This window comes from Neltuma alba, unplaced genomic scaffold (genome assembly GCF_004799145.2).
Source record: "Neltuma alba isolate B1F8T4 unplaced genomic scaffold, ASM479914v2 tig00011136_pilon, whole genome shotgun sequence".
NCBI lineage: Eukaryota > Viridiplantae > Streptophyta > Magnoliopsida > Fabales > Fabaceae > Neltuma > Neltuma alba.
The window spans coordinates 69,245-82,650 of NW_021635872.1; the positions used below are offsets into that span (position 1 = coordinate 69,245).

Here is a 13,406-nt window from a genome sequence, read left to right on the forward strand (position 1 = left end):
TTCTATAATTAAGATTATCTTGTTGAGTAGGTGGAGTGCATCTCTTATGTTGTGCTTATAAATTTGGAAATGGAGATTTTTTCCCTCTTTGAATAGAACGATACTTTGTCCGGGAGAATGGAAAAATGGATTAGTACTACTTTGCTCTCTCGTATAGAAACAAAAAAGATATTATTGCAAACTCATTTCTATTACTATCAATTGCCTGTATAAATTTGTTTTCTCAGCCGCGCATGTATAAGATGATGTTGATTAATTAGAAAGAAAATAAGCACGAAAGAATTTCACGCCAAAAGTTTATAGTTGTTTGATCAATTTTTTATAGATTCATTTAGAATAACTTATAAATAGCTTTTAAATAATAATTTACGGAATACGAGGTAAATATGTGAGAAGATTTTTATCTTGTTTATATAAAATATGTTTATAAATGATTTCAATTGTAATAACAAACATAACCTATTTTGTTCTGCTCTCGTTTTCATCAAATCAGACACAAACAAGAATTTTATTTTATTTTTTCATTTTATTGAAATTCATTTTTAGTTTTAACTTTAACTCACTGCCATATCATTTCAATTATAAATGGGAAGAGGCTCCTCAATTCCACGCGTGAGGTGGCGGAATGATCCTGATATTCATAAAACAATGCGTGCCAACTGCCAAGCCTAGATTAGATTTTTACGCACTGACACATCTTCTGTCGAGCCAGTCCACATGCTAGGTGGTTGTAATAAATACTAGTAATTATTTAATCTGTTTGTATTCACTTTGAATTATTTGTATTTTGATTTGTTATCATCTCCTTACATCAGCTACATGTTTTCGTGTTATTACATACATGCTTGTACTTTCTAGGAAAAACGACGCATCAGAACTGCTGGGAAAAACCGATACCGAAGGATTACAACGGTACACCATGAAATTACAAAAAATGACTAAGGTTAATAATTTATATTATTATATTTTAGTATTATTATTAGAGATAAATAATGACATTTATGAACAAGGTTGGTAGCGTAATTGATGTCTGGTGACGTATATGGGAGAGTCCGAGACTCCAACTCAGACACGAACGGCTGAGGATGCCACCGGACTTTTCATTAACAAGAATGGTCTTCAATTTGGAAGACATCATGCTCCCTTCCTGCTGGCTGCTTCCACCTGGCGTCCACACCAAGATGGAGACACCAACCAAGCAAGCTTCACTATGAACTCGCTGATTCTGCTTAAACGTCGTCGTTTCGCTCCCCCCCATACCGTTCCTTTTTCTGTTTCCTATTTCATCTGTTCCTTTTTCATCCCTCCACTACCCAGGGAGATACTGAGCAACCAACGATCCATCCCAAGAAAGCAGCTTCCGAGATCCGATCAGATCCATTCAATCTCTTATCGTTCCCTCTCTCCTGCCATTCCTACATTCACAAAATTCGATCAGGTTTTTCTGTGACCTGAGCTTTTGATACCGGCCTCCTCTTCTCTCGACGTTAGGGTTTCACTTGAATCGGCCTCATCCGCTGAATTTTCGTCACAAATGCGTGGGATCGTGACCTACGGTTCGTAAGTTTGTAGATTCATACACCAAGTGCATGAGGATTTGGTGCTGTCTATGCTTCAGCGAAGAGGACGAGGAGGAGGCAAGAGAGGAAGACAATTGTTCCAACTCTATGAGAGAGATAAACTTTTTCGAAAAGGACCGCTTGCTTGATGACAATATCGAGAATGACGATGACCCTTTGGTTGGCACTGATACGACCCTGAGTCTGGCTGTAAATAGGCGTGAAGGCGAAGACCATTTCGCGTGGTCTAACGCGATGGGTAGGGCTTTGAGTATGGATGGGGCTCACACTTGGTTCAATTCGCAGCCTCGAACATCGCGGTGGTCCGACGGTGAGAGTAGTTCGGCCTATGCTGTTGTATCAGCTGGCTCGGGTAGTGCCGATGATGATGGTCTCGATTCTCCGCGTAAGCGCGCTAAAGTTCTCTCCGATTTCGAGTGAGTTTCAGACGCCCAGTCAACCGTGCTTTGATTTTCCTTTCTGAAAATTCGCATGGCTTTCAACAACATTACTCTCACCTGTCATTTCCACTCCGAATTGACCGTCCTTTAAATCATAGTTGTTGGGCTTTTTTCTTGAATTTAAAAATCATTTTAGTGTGGAAACACTAGTTGCAAGCTTGAAATTGTTCCGATAATTCGATATTGACTAAATGTGGTACTTGAATTATATGTGCTATATGCCTAAAGTGGCTCAGGCCCATAAAATGTTTATTGTCATGAATCAAGGGCGTACTTACTCCCAGGCACTAGGAAATTTCTGGTTATTTTTTTTTCTCTCCGATCAATTTCTCTCGTGTAAAGAAGATTTAGTTGTGCCTGTACAAATAACTGAAAAAAGGGTCCGTCGTTCATCGCCTTGATTGGGGGTACTTGGCTTGGCCATATCGTCTTATTTCTAACGCATGATATAGAGAAACCATATCCTTCACGTCAGCTTCAACAGATTTTCACTCTTTAAAAAAGGTGGCGCCCCAGAAAACAATTAGTACTACTGGTATCTGGGAGTTTGCGAGTAATTGTATGTGAAAGTGAAGTTTGTTTTGCGTGTTGGCATCAGTTGTTTGATGTGTTACAAATGATGGAAGGGGACTATAGAAATTTCACGAAGGTAGTTGTTATAAATGATGGAAGAGGACTATAGAAATTTCATGAAGGTAGTTTTTCTCATTAATTTTTTTTTATTTCTTTCTTTTTACTCTTGTGAAATGGCTTCTCTTTGGGATTAAACTGAAATTTACGGATGCTTTTGTTGTTTTGTTCTCAGTGTTCTGTTGCATGCCACTTCTCTATTTTGTATGTTGCTTTGACTTCACTATTGTATATAATACTTATCGGGAAGAGGGACATAAGTGGTTGTCTTGATCTAGTATACGCCGTTGTTTAGCCCTTCACCATATCATTCTTTGAAAGAGATAAATTATCTGACACTTGAAATGCTAGTTCCTGATTCTACTTGTAGCATTTGGGTATGACATTAGAAAATTTCTGCAAATCATTTGCTGATGTTTAACGGGCAAACTTCAGCACATCATTATATATTCTCTAGTTATGAGTAAATGTGTTTTCCAGTCAGCTTCGTTATGCAACGCCAGCGTCTTCAAAAATGAGGAAATCCAGCGCATCCATGGGCCAGGATAGTATCCAATGTTCATCTGTTCAATCTCATCATGACACGGGTTACAATGCTTTTATGTTGATGGGTGCTGCTGAGGAGTGCAACTCTGATTCTAGCTGTATGAAAGAGAGTGAGGCAGATGGCAGTGATGTCTCAATAGCAGAAGACTTGGAAGTCAAGATGGATTTTACTGAAGATTTATTGCATATGGTATGCTCCAGGGAAATTTTTTATCTCTGTTGTGCACTTTGTTTATTTTTAAATATGGTGGAGCTGCTTCAAATAATATCAAGTACTAATTTATGATTTCATTCCTTTCCCCCTCTAGTGGTTTAGTTTTATTTCTAAAACTCCTGTTCCCTATTCATGTAATCAGGTTTTCTCTTTCTTGGATCACCGTGATCTCTGCAAAGCTGCCAGTGTCTGTAGGCAGTGGAGAGCTGCTAGTGCTCATGAAGATTTCTGGAGGTGTTTGGATTTTGAAGATCGGGACATATCCGTAGACCAATGTAAGTGAAGATTTTTACTAATTGTCATTCACAAAATTAGTTAGTGCTACGGTATACCAAAATCAAAAATGCTGCTATGGCAAGTTTTTGAAGAATCTACTATGAAGTGAATATTTTAAGTATGCTCTGCGCCAGTGGCAGAGACTTGTTTTGATTGTACTGAGGAAGATGTTTATTTAAGCTCTATATGTATTTACAGTTGCAAATATGTGTACACGTTATCCTAATGCCACGTCAATAAAGATATCTGGTCCTGCTATTCACTGGCTTGTTATGGAGGCTGTATCTTCATTAAGGTATGTGGGGTTACAATGGTATTTATGTGGCCAATTAAACGCCTAGAGGTCTGGCTGATTTTTCATCATTGTTGCCAGAAATCTTGAGGCTATAACATTGGGAAGAGGACAGATAGGTGATAATTTTTTCCATACTTTAGCCAATTGCTCTGTGCTGAGAAGATTGAACATCAATGACGCTACACTTGGCAATGGTATTCAGGAGATAGCCATTAATCATGATAGATTACGTCATCTTCTATTAGTAAAATGTCGTGTTATGCGCATATCAATCAGGTAAAGAAGTTTGGTAGCAATTTTTATGGCATATTATTGGGAATCAAATTGCTATGTCACAGAGGCTTTTATTACCTTTTTTATCAAACATTTTTCTGAATTTTCTTCCATCATAGCTTTTGTCGTTGCACCTACTGAGCAGCAGCTTTGTAGAAGCCATGCAATTTTCGTGCAGTGCTTGTGCATATGATGCTTAGGTTGTTTAATTTTATGTATTTGTTTGATTGAAGTCCTTGTGTAGAAAATGGTATTATAAAGTACTTGTATCATGCCATGCACGAATAATGTTTTAGTGTTATTTCAGATTAAAATTAATTTATTTTATTTCAGTTATAAGTAATGCCATATTTTCTTAGGTGCCCGCAACTTGAAAAATTGTCGTTGAAGCGCAGTAATATGGCCCAGGCTGGGCTTAATTGCCCACTTTTGCGTGAGCTTGACATGGGCTCTTGCCACAAACTTCCTGATGCTGCAATTCGTGCAGCTGCAATTTCATGTCCTCAATTAGTCTCCCTGGACTTGTCAAATTGTTCATGTGTTAGTGATGAAACACTGCGGGAAATATCCGTCAATTGTGCTAACCTTAGTTATCTTGATGCATCATACTGCCCAAATATCTCCCTGGAGGTATGCTCTGGCGGTTGTAATTTTCTTTGGCAAAGTATAGATTCTATTAGCCTTTATTGATGAGCTTCTTTGTTTCTCATTGAAGTCTGTTAGACTGCCAATGTTGACAGTGCTCAAGCTTCACAGCTGTGAGGGAATTACTTCAGCGTCAATGGCTGCCATATCTTATTGTCATTTGTTGGAGGTATTGAAACTGTCTTTGATACTGAGATATCTGATTTACTAAGTATGCATAATCGAAGAGATTAAACTATTCTTGCCTTGCAGGTTTTGGAGCTTGATAATTGCAGTCTATTGACATCTATATTCTTGGAACTTCCTCGCTTGCAGAGTATTAGATTGGTTCATTGTCGCAAGTATTCTTCGGCCTCATTTCTTTCTCATCCCTAGGAAAATATGATGGTTTTCATCTTGATTTTTACCATTGCTTGCTGACTAGACACTCATTCACTTGGTAGATTTGCTGATTTGAACTTGAGGACTACAATGCTGTCTTCTATTGTTGTTTCTAATTGTCCTGCGCTCCATCGGATGAATATCACTTCAAATTCACTTCAAGTATGTCTTTGAATCTGTTATAGTATTCCCGTGTTCTGTGAATTAAACTTCATCAGTCTAAAAGATTGACTGTTTGGGTGCAGAAATTAGCGTTAAAAAAACAGGATAGCTTAACCTCATTGGCTCTACAATGCCAATCTTTGCAAGAGGTCGACCTCTCTGACTGTGAATCTTTGACAAATTCTATATGTGATGTTTTTGGTGATGGCGGAGGATGTCCTATGTTGAAATCATTAATTCTTGATAATTGTGAGGTATGTGCTTGAATCTGTATTCTCTGCCTGCCTAAAGGCCATTTTCTAAATCTGCTTTTGATGAATCTAGACTAACAGTACGTATTTTCACCACGTTCTACATGTTTATTATGCATCAGTTGGACATAATTATGCTCTGGGATCCGCTTTGAAAGTTAAAGCCGATGCTTTAAGATATAGCTTTTATGTTTGAGATTATGTGCCTACGAAATCCTGATTCTGCCATATTTGTTTTTGTTCCTTCATACTGTAATTGTTCTTTAGCTCAAGTCGGGTTCTAATTTCTTCAGAGCTTGACAGCAGTTCAGTTCATCAGCAGCTCTTTAGTCAGCCTTTCCCTTGTTGGTTGTCGGGCAATTACTACTCTCGAGCTCACATGCCCTAAGCTTGATAGAGTTTGCTTAGATGGTTGCGATCATTTGGAAAGAGCATCATTCTGTCCTGTAAGCATTTTTTCAACTACATTCTTTAAATTGTTTTACAATTGCATGATAAGAATAATAAGTTCTTTATGCCTTTTTGTGATCATCGGTACAAAGGAGATGATAAATGCATAAAGGCTAAAATACACAAAAATCCCATGAACTTTGGGTCAGTTGCACGTTACCTCCTTAACATTTAAAAATTTAAATTAAGGACCATGATGTTTCATGTTTTGAATATCAACCCCCTTGCCAGTAAAATTGGCGTTAAAGTCAACGGTTTTGGTCATGTCCTTTTTTAATATATATTTTTAATTCTATACCATTTCATTTAAAAAAAATAATATTTGGCATTTGACATGTAATACTCAAAATATAAAACATCAAGGTCTTTAATTTAAACTTTTAAAGGTTAGAGAGGTAACGTGCACCTGACCTAAAATTTAGGGGAGCTTTGTGTATTTTAGCCAATGTATAAATAGGTACTGTATAGTGGTTTAAATGTGAAGTTCTCTTATTTTGTTGCCTTTGTGTTCAATCCTCAAACAGAAGTATAGTCATCAAGGTAAGATTTGTGTTTATTTTGCCCCCTCATCAAATTACTTTGGCAGTTTTGGTGTATGGGGCCAGGGCTTTGGAGTTTGTTAGCTTCCTATAATTAGTTCTAGCAGTTTGTCTGATTTCCTTTAGATGGAGGCTGAGGGTTATCTGTTTTACTCTTGCTTTTCAGGTAGCTCTTCGATGTCTCAATTTGGGAATTTGTCCCAAATTGAACATAATTAGCATTGAAGCACCTGTCATGGTCTCACTTGAATTGAAAGGATGTGGCGTCCTCTCCGAAGCATCCATTAACTGCCCACTTCTGGCATCTTTGGATGCTTCCTTTTGCAGGTTATGAAGCATTGATTAGTTTCTTATGTTTCTTTGTTGCATTATATAAACTGACATTTGTTTGTTCGTACAGCCAACTAACAGATGACTGCTTGTCTGCAACAACTGCTTCATGCCCACTGATCGAGTCATTAATATTGATGTCATGCCCATCAATTGGATCATATGGACTTTGTTCTCTGCACTGTCTTCAAAACCTGACTTTTCTTGATTTATCATACACTTTTTTGATGGATTTGCAGCCTGTTTTTGATTCTTGCTCCAAACTTCAGGCAAGTATTACCTTTTATTTTCATACTCCTACTTAATACTACTATTATGCAGAATAATAGCTTTGTATATTTGATTAACTAGAATCTTTGTTGTCTAGTAGAGAAGTACTTTGTGTCATTGTTTCAGGCAATTAAGATGGTAGCCTAATATTGCTATAAACTGGAAATAACTAGCTGAGTAGTGGTATTTGCTTGTCACGGATGATATGCTACTTTTTCTGACACTTTTTCCCTCTTGAATCATCGATCAGGGAATGTTGCCACCTGTGTTTGTGCGTGTCTTCTCTTCCTCCTTTCTAACAGCGCTTTTTTCTTTTTGTTTCTTTAAGGTATTAAAGTTACAGGCATGCAAATATCTTACCGATTCATCACTTGAGCCTCTTTACAAGAGGGGTGCTTTACCAGCACTTCGGGAGTTAGACTTGTCTTATGGAACTCTCTGTCAATCTGCCATAGAGGAGCTTCTTGCTTGCTGTACACAGCTCACACATGTGAGCTTAAATGGATGTGTGAATATGCATGATTTGAATTGGGGCATCAATCATGGTCAAGCTACTGAGTTGCCTGCTTTAGACATCTCATCTGGCATGACTTCAAATGAGCATGTCCATGGGTTCTGCAATCCGCCCAACCGTTTACTGCAGAACCTCAACTGTGTGGGATGTCAAAATATTAGGAAAGTTCTCATTCCGCCAACAGCACGTTGTTGGCATTTGCTTTCTTTGAACCTTTCTTTATCGACAAATTTAAAGGAGGTCGATTTAACCTGTCTCAACCTATGCTTTCTTAATTTAAGGTATAGTTGGTGCTCTAATAATCTGTGGTTAGTTTGTATCCATATGTCAAATGTGTTAAATGTTACAATTTTTGTATTCTATCCAGCAATTGTTCCTCTTTGGAAGTTTTGAAGCTCGAGTGTCCGAGGCTAACTACCCTATTTCTTCAGGTATTTATGTCTTGCCTGCCAATGTAATATTGAGATTGAGTAAACATGGTGTTTTGATGCTTCTTGACACCAGCTATTATTGTTTTATTTAGTTTCTTGTATATTGAGGCATACTTTGATTCCTTTATCTGCATGACATATTGTTAGTAGCTGTCATCAATGCATGGTTTTGAAGAAATTTTGACCATGTTTGAGTATATGGCATGGCCTATTTGCTGTGGTTTAAGCTTTTAAGTGCCAGTCTTCTGTCGTGCTTCACATGACTGGCAATGACTCCTTCAAAACTTTTGTGAAAAGCTGTTCCTATGTGTGGGGTTGACACTTTGGCCCTTGCCGCTCATAAAACAAGTGTTTATGAATTTGGGTTGACCTTGAAGGGTATTGTCATAATTAATTGGCCAAGTAGTTACAGTTTAGTTTAGTAATTCATCCTTTAGGTTCATTTTTGCTGTTTAAAATTGTTACTTTAATCCTTATGCTATTTGAGACTGCTTGTCCGTAGAAGTTATTGGGTCTGGTTTCTTTGGTCTTGTCACTTTGACTCATTTATTTTTATGTTTGGTGGTGGGGGTATAATTTTTGCTCTAGTCTTGCAACATTGATGAGGAAGCTGTTGAGGCTGCGATATCAAGATGCAGCATGCTGGAGACCCTTGATGTCCGCTTTTGTCCAAAGGTGCGAATGATCATTTTTATCCTATTTTCACTCAGTATTGAGCAGGTTGTTCTTGGACAATCTGGTTTAAGCCTTCCTATTAAATTTCTGTGTGCTTGTGGTGGTCCACAGATAAGCTTGACCAGTGTGGGAAGATTACGTGTGGTGTGTCCTAGTTTGAAGCGAATTTTGCGCAGCTTGTCAGGTTAATGATTGCGTGTACCAGCGATATACAAATTTTCCATTGCTTATTCTGTTCATTATCTGAGAGTGATGGCACATTTGGTAATAAATCGGGTTATTTCTTCGGTGCATTATAATACAAGTGATCGACAATTCCACTGTCAATGTGGTTGTTTGGAATGTAGGAATATAGGGGTATGTCTTGTGTTTTGTTTAAATAATCTGTATTCTCGGTTATATTTATTTCTGGTCTTGTTCATGTATCTGTTACGCCTGTTTCGTTTGTATATATTAAATTTAAAATTTTGTTGCTGCATTTTTTTTTTTATCCTAAAGCAAAAGCGGTTTAAATAGTTCTTCCGTTTGTTCTAAGCATTAGGTATTTGACTTTGTACTGTTATTGTGTAAATTATTTGTTTGAGTTTGAAGTGATATAAACATCTATAGGGTATGGCAAGAGCAACGCGCATAGTCTCTGCTGTAAGTTGTGATAGTAGTATTAGTTAGTAATTAGTTCTTGGGTTTGTATTTATTTCCAACTTCCCAATTCTATTCTAGACTGAAGTTAAATATGATATAAATTTGGCGGAATGAAGTGTAGTTTACTTGTTTAAGTTTTAAGGTAAGCGTCATAGGTGATGGTACCTTGGGGAGTTGGACAGAAAATAAATGACGTCAGGAGAAAAAAGAAAAGGTAGTAATGCAACGATGCACGCGAAAAATGATACAGTACATTCCATTTAACAGGAGGAATGAAATGGATTGGGTGATATCAACAGCTGAAGCAAATGAAGACCAGGTTACATTCAATATTTGGGTGAAAAGTAAATCATGTTTACGAAGTAAGCGAGCAGGCAAAATTTTATCTTGATTTGTATGAAAGTATTTTCTAAAAGTGTTTTAATCAAACACCCCGTATTCCTATCGGAACAGAATAAAGCTTCAATATTAAGTGCTCCAGGACTACGAGCCACTGCTGGATGATAAAACGGTGGCTTAATGGAACATGCAGAAGGGAATGGATGGAGGCGGGTTGCAGGCACCCAAAAATCAGAGATGGATTAAAGAGTTTGTTTTTGTTTTTGTTTGTAAAAAAAGGGGCTTTGGCCCCCCCCCCCACAAAAAAAAAAAAACCCTTGCATTAAGACCCAGACTGTTTTACTTCGCAGGACAACAGCCCCCAAACAAACAGGACTAGAGAGACAGTAACGTAGGTCATTAGATGTGTCTATACCATTCTGTCCAAAGATAAGATCAAATAAGGGTCAATTGGGCATTGATGACTGACTTTAGCTGTCTTCAATCCCACAATTGCGAATGCTTTCAATTTTCATCACCACTGCTACTAGAAACTGCAGTGCGATTTTACAGGTTAAAAGAAAAATCGTGAGGGTCTATTCAAATTATGCTTAATGTTATGCCACCGCCTAGCTTCTTTTTAATTTGATCACCTTGGCTAAAACTACAAACGTTGATAAAGTATTTTAGCAATTGGCCGGGAAAAAAAAAAAGAAGACAGTATTTTAGCAATTCAGAGGATCTCTTCTAATTGCTTTAATTCAGGGTCCAAACTTGCTGTATCCTCATCTTCCATGTTCCTGTATGAATCAGCTATAACTTCTCCCTTATTTAGCACATCGGAAGGTACAGTCTGTAAAAGGCTGTAACAGATCTCCTATTAGTAATTTTACCTTGCTCTCTCATGCATGCACAAGACAATGCTAACTAAAATATTTCATATGTGCAAGATATATCACGGCAAATTACCTGTCCAAAGCGTTAAGAGTTGCACTGATTTTCGCTTTCATAGACTTGACTGTGGCTTCGGGCTCATTTCTTGATGCGCGCAGAAGTAACGAATCAAGTTCCTCCAGAGCACTTCACAGAAAAAAAATAAAAAACAAAATGCTGTGAGTTTCACATCATTATAAGTCAGTAGACCAACTATAGCCCCGGCCCCTATGGCTAATTGTGACCGGCATTCCGTTGAACAAGTTTTGTTGGGAAGTGAGGACAGTACCTTAGACATTGATCTACATCGCTGAACGCAGTTTTACCATTGCCACTATCAGATGCATATTGTGCCACCTGTAATCCAAATGATGTGCATCTATGAAATTGCTGGTTGTTAAGGCTTGTTCAAGAGTATCTTGACTCATTTTCAATTCGAGGGTCTGTCAGTTAGCCTGATGTAAAAGAAAAAGAGATGTTCCTCGTAAACAGTTGATATGGGGAGGCTAATAAGATACTACCTCCTAAGATGTAGTTGGTAGTTCAAATTAAACTACAAGCTAGATCTTCTATTGAGAACCAAAGTGGTATTTTTTTTGTTACTTTTCTTCAGGGATCAAGACCAAAGTTTTATATACCAAAGCAATTCCTGGGTGTGTGAGCAAATAGCTTCCTTATGCAAGTAAAACCCTTGCCATCTTGGCATCTGGATTTTAAAATTACGAGGAACTGACAAGCATAAAATATTTATCATAGATGTAAGGAGCTTCAGACATCATCTAACATACTGAGGGCTAAAAAAGCTAACTTCTGACATGATATAATTTGGGAGGCAAACTCTTTCTCAAATTAAATAGAAGCAACGATTTGTATCCAGAAAAGGGAGAGTAAAGAGTAAATCAAGGATCAAAGGAAGTCATAACGTACTGCTCTAATATTTACACGAAGAGATGCTGCAGGGCCTGCACGAAGGAGCGATCGGCAGGCAGCAAATTGGGGCTCAGCACCATCTAATGTTTTCTCTGTAGCAGTGAGAAGATAACTATAAGAAAACTTTATATTATCTTCCATCCATAAAAGTTGCAGATATATCTAGCATAGCACACAGATAGTTCCTACTTAGTATAGAAAAAGTATGATGAATGAAAAAATACAATAAATAGTAGTATAGGGTTAAAGTTGTGCTTTAATTATTGCATCACCAGATGTCACTATTCTAAAGAGATGTAAAAACATTTCAACGTAGCCATATCTATATATTTAGAATGGCCTCCCAATCTACTACATATAAGTTTCCACTAGTAACGCAACCAGTGGAGGAGAAAAAAGGGCAATACCCAAGTCCTTGATCTGTAGCTGCGTAAGGATGATAGGTGGTACATAAACCTCCAAAGGATCGAGCCTTTTCCTAGTGTATACATGAACGAGTTATAAATAAGTCAACATTCTTTTTGTGAACAGAAAGTGAATTCAAATCCATGTCAACCATACCTACTGAAAAACCCATTCCAAAATCAACAGTTCATGGTTCTGCATTAGATATTATCTGTTTAAGTCTTTTACCTTTTCTCTCATTTTAAATACTCAAACATAAAGGAGAAGCGTCATTGAATATAGTTAAAAGTAGATGAGAAAACGCCATCATCTCAAGGCAGAATCACCGAAACAACTGCATTTTAATTCCATACCACGCAAATTTTGTTCAAACTGCAGGTCATTGCAATTATCTATAAATGCTTATCAATGATGAAGTGATTTTGTACAATAACTACTATTCCATCAACTTTAAGCTCGTTCACTGACCAGTAACAGCACCTAAAAAATATACACCAATTAAAGACAAACAAATCCATAACACAGTCATACTTTTTCACATATCTATCCAAAATGCTTCCTGAAGCAGCCTCTGCAAGATGGAAGACATATTATGCAAGAGTTAGCGGAGGTATGTGATCAATTAGGATATATAGTTCACTTCAAATATACTACAGTGTAAAGAGAATAAGTAGATGCACTTTGTTGTTCAATTTCTCTCGAACCAAAGAGTGAGAAAGAAATGAGGTGGAAGCGAGAGAAGCATACGGTTAGGAATGAAAAGCAGGTGGGAGAGAGCTAGAGAGATCGAGACAGGTCGGCGGCCCTCCCGCCATTTTGTGGGTGACAGTGCGCACCTCACGCGCAGAGCTTGCTTCGGTTTCGAGGTGAAATTCTGTGAGACTGGAGGAAGGAGAGAGGTTGAGGAATTGAAGAGCTTGTTGCTGAAATGCGCAGGACTGCCCACTCCGGCCATCCCGACTCAACATCCTTTCCCGGCGGTGTCACTCGTTGATAAATATAATCACAAATGTGTGTCCGAATTGGCGGATCTCAGCCGCTCGTTTGTTTATGGTGAGATTTGGTTTTCATAATTACCGAACTACCCTATCGTTCGCTTTATACTGCCAGTAATGAAAAATTAGCAGTCCAGTCGCCAAAAACAAAAAAAATTAACAGTGCCTCATCACAGGGAGTGTTTAGAACACCCTATAATCACTTTTTATAAGTATTTTTTTACAAATCAAGACAAATTCTTCCACATATTTAGGGGGTGTTTGGATAAAACCAAACTACG

General features: G+C 37.8%; 2 protein-coding genes across 6 annotated transcripts; one reads left to right on the forward strand and one right to left on the reverse strand.

Moving 5' to 3' along the window:
• The first annotated feature begins 1,213 nt into the window (after positions 1-1,213).
• LOC114761800 (F-box/LRR-repeat protein 15) lies at positions 1,214-10,176 on the forward strand. Of its 4 annotated transcripts, none has more exons than XR_003742185.1 (19): positions 1,214-1,996; positions 3,131-3,386; positions 3,553-3,685; positions 3,885-3,981; positions 4,060-4,257; positions 4,614-4,884; positions 4,970-5,068; positions 5,152-5,240; positions 5,343-5,442; positions 5,526-5,696; positions 5,987-6,139; positions 6,849-7,009; positions 7,083-7,281; positions 7,611-8,077; positions 8,164-8,227; positions 8,816-8,902; positions 9,014-9,166; positions 9,812-9,881; positions 9,998-10,176. XR_003742185.1 is itself a non-coding variant. In XM_028951234.1 (17 exons), the coding sequence occupies exons 1-17, from the start codon at positions 1,590-1,592 to the stop codon at positions 9,089-9,091; spliced, it is 3,030 nt and encodes a 1,009-aa protein (XP_028807067.1). In that variant the 5' UTR covers positions 1,214-1,589; the 3' UTR covers positions 9,092-9,381. The 4 variants fall into 4 exon arrangements, 1 of the variants encoding a protein (XP_028807067.1); XR_003742184.1 differs by having other exon boundaries at positions 9,812-9,863; XR_003742186.1 differs by lacking the exon at positions 9,812-9,881.
• A 260-nt stretch (positions 10,177-10,436) lies between these two features.
• On the reverse strand, positions 10,437-13,113 carry LOC114761802 (uncharacterized). Of its 2 annotated transcripts, XM_028951237.1 has the most exons (8): positions 12,878-13,113; positions 12,662-12,701; positions 12,133-12,203; positions 11,723-11,817; positions 11,085-11,152; positions 10,832-10,942; positions 10,587-10,725; positions 10,437-10,547 (listed from the first exon to the last, which is right to left on the reverse strand). In XM_028951237.1, the coding sequence occupies exons 1-7, from the start codon at positions 13,083-13,085 to the stop codon at positions 10,596-10,598; spliced, it is 723 nt and encodes a 240-aa protein (XP_028807070.1). In that variant the 5' UTR covers positions 13,086-13,113; the 3' UTR covers positions 10,437-10,547; positions 10,587-10,595. The 2 variants fall into 2 exon arrangements, with proteins under 2 accessions (XP_028807070.1, XP_028807069.1); XM_028951236.1 differs by having other exon boundaries at positions 10,437-10,725.
• Between the last annotated feature and the right edge of the window lie 293 nt (positions 13,114-13,406).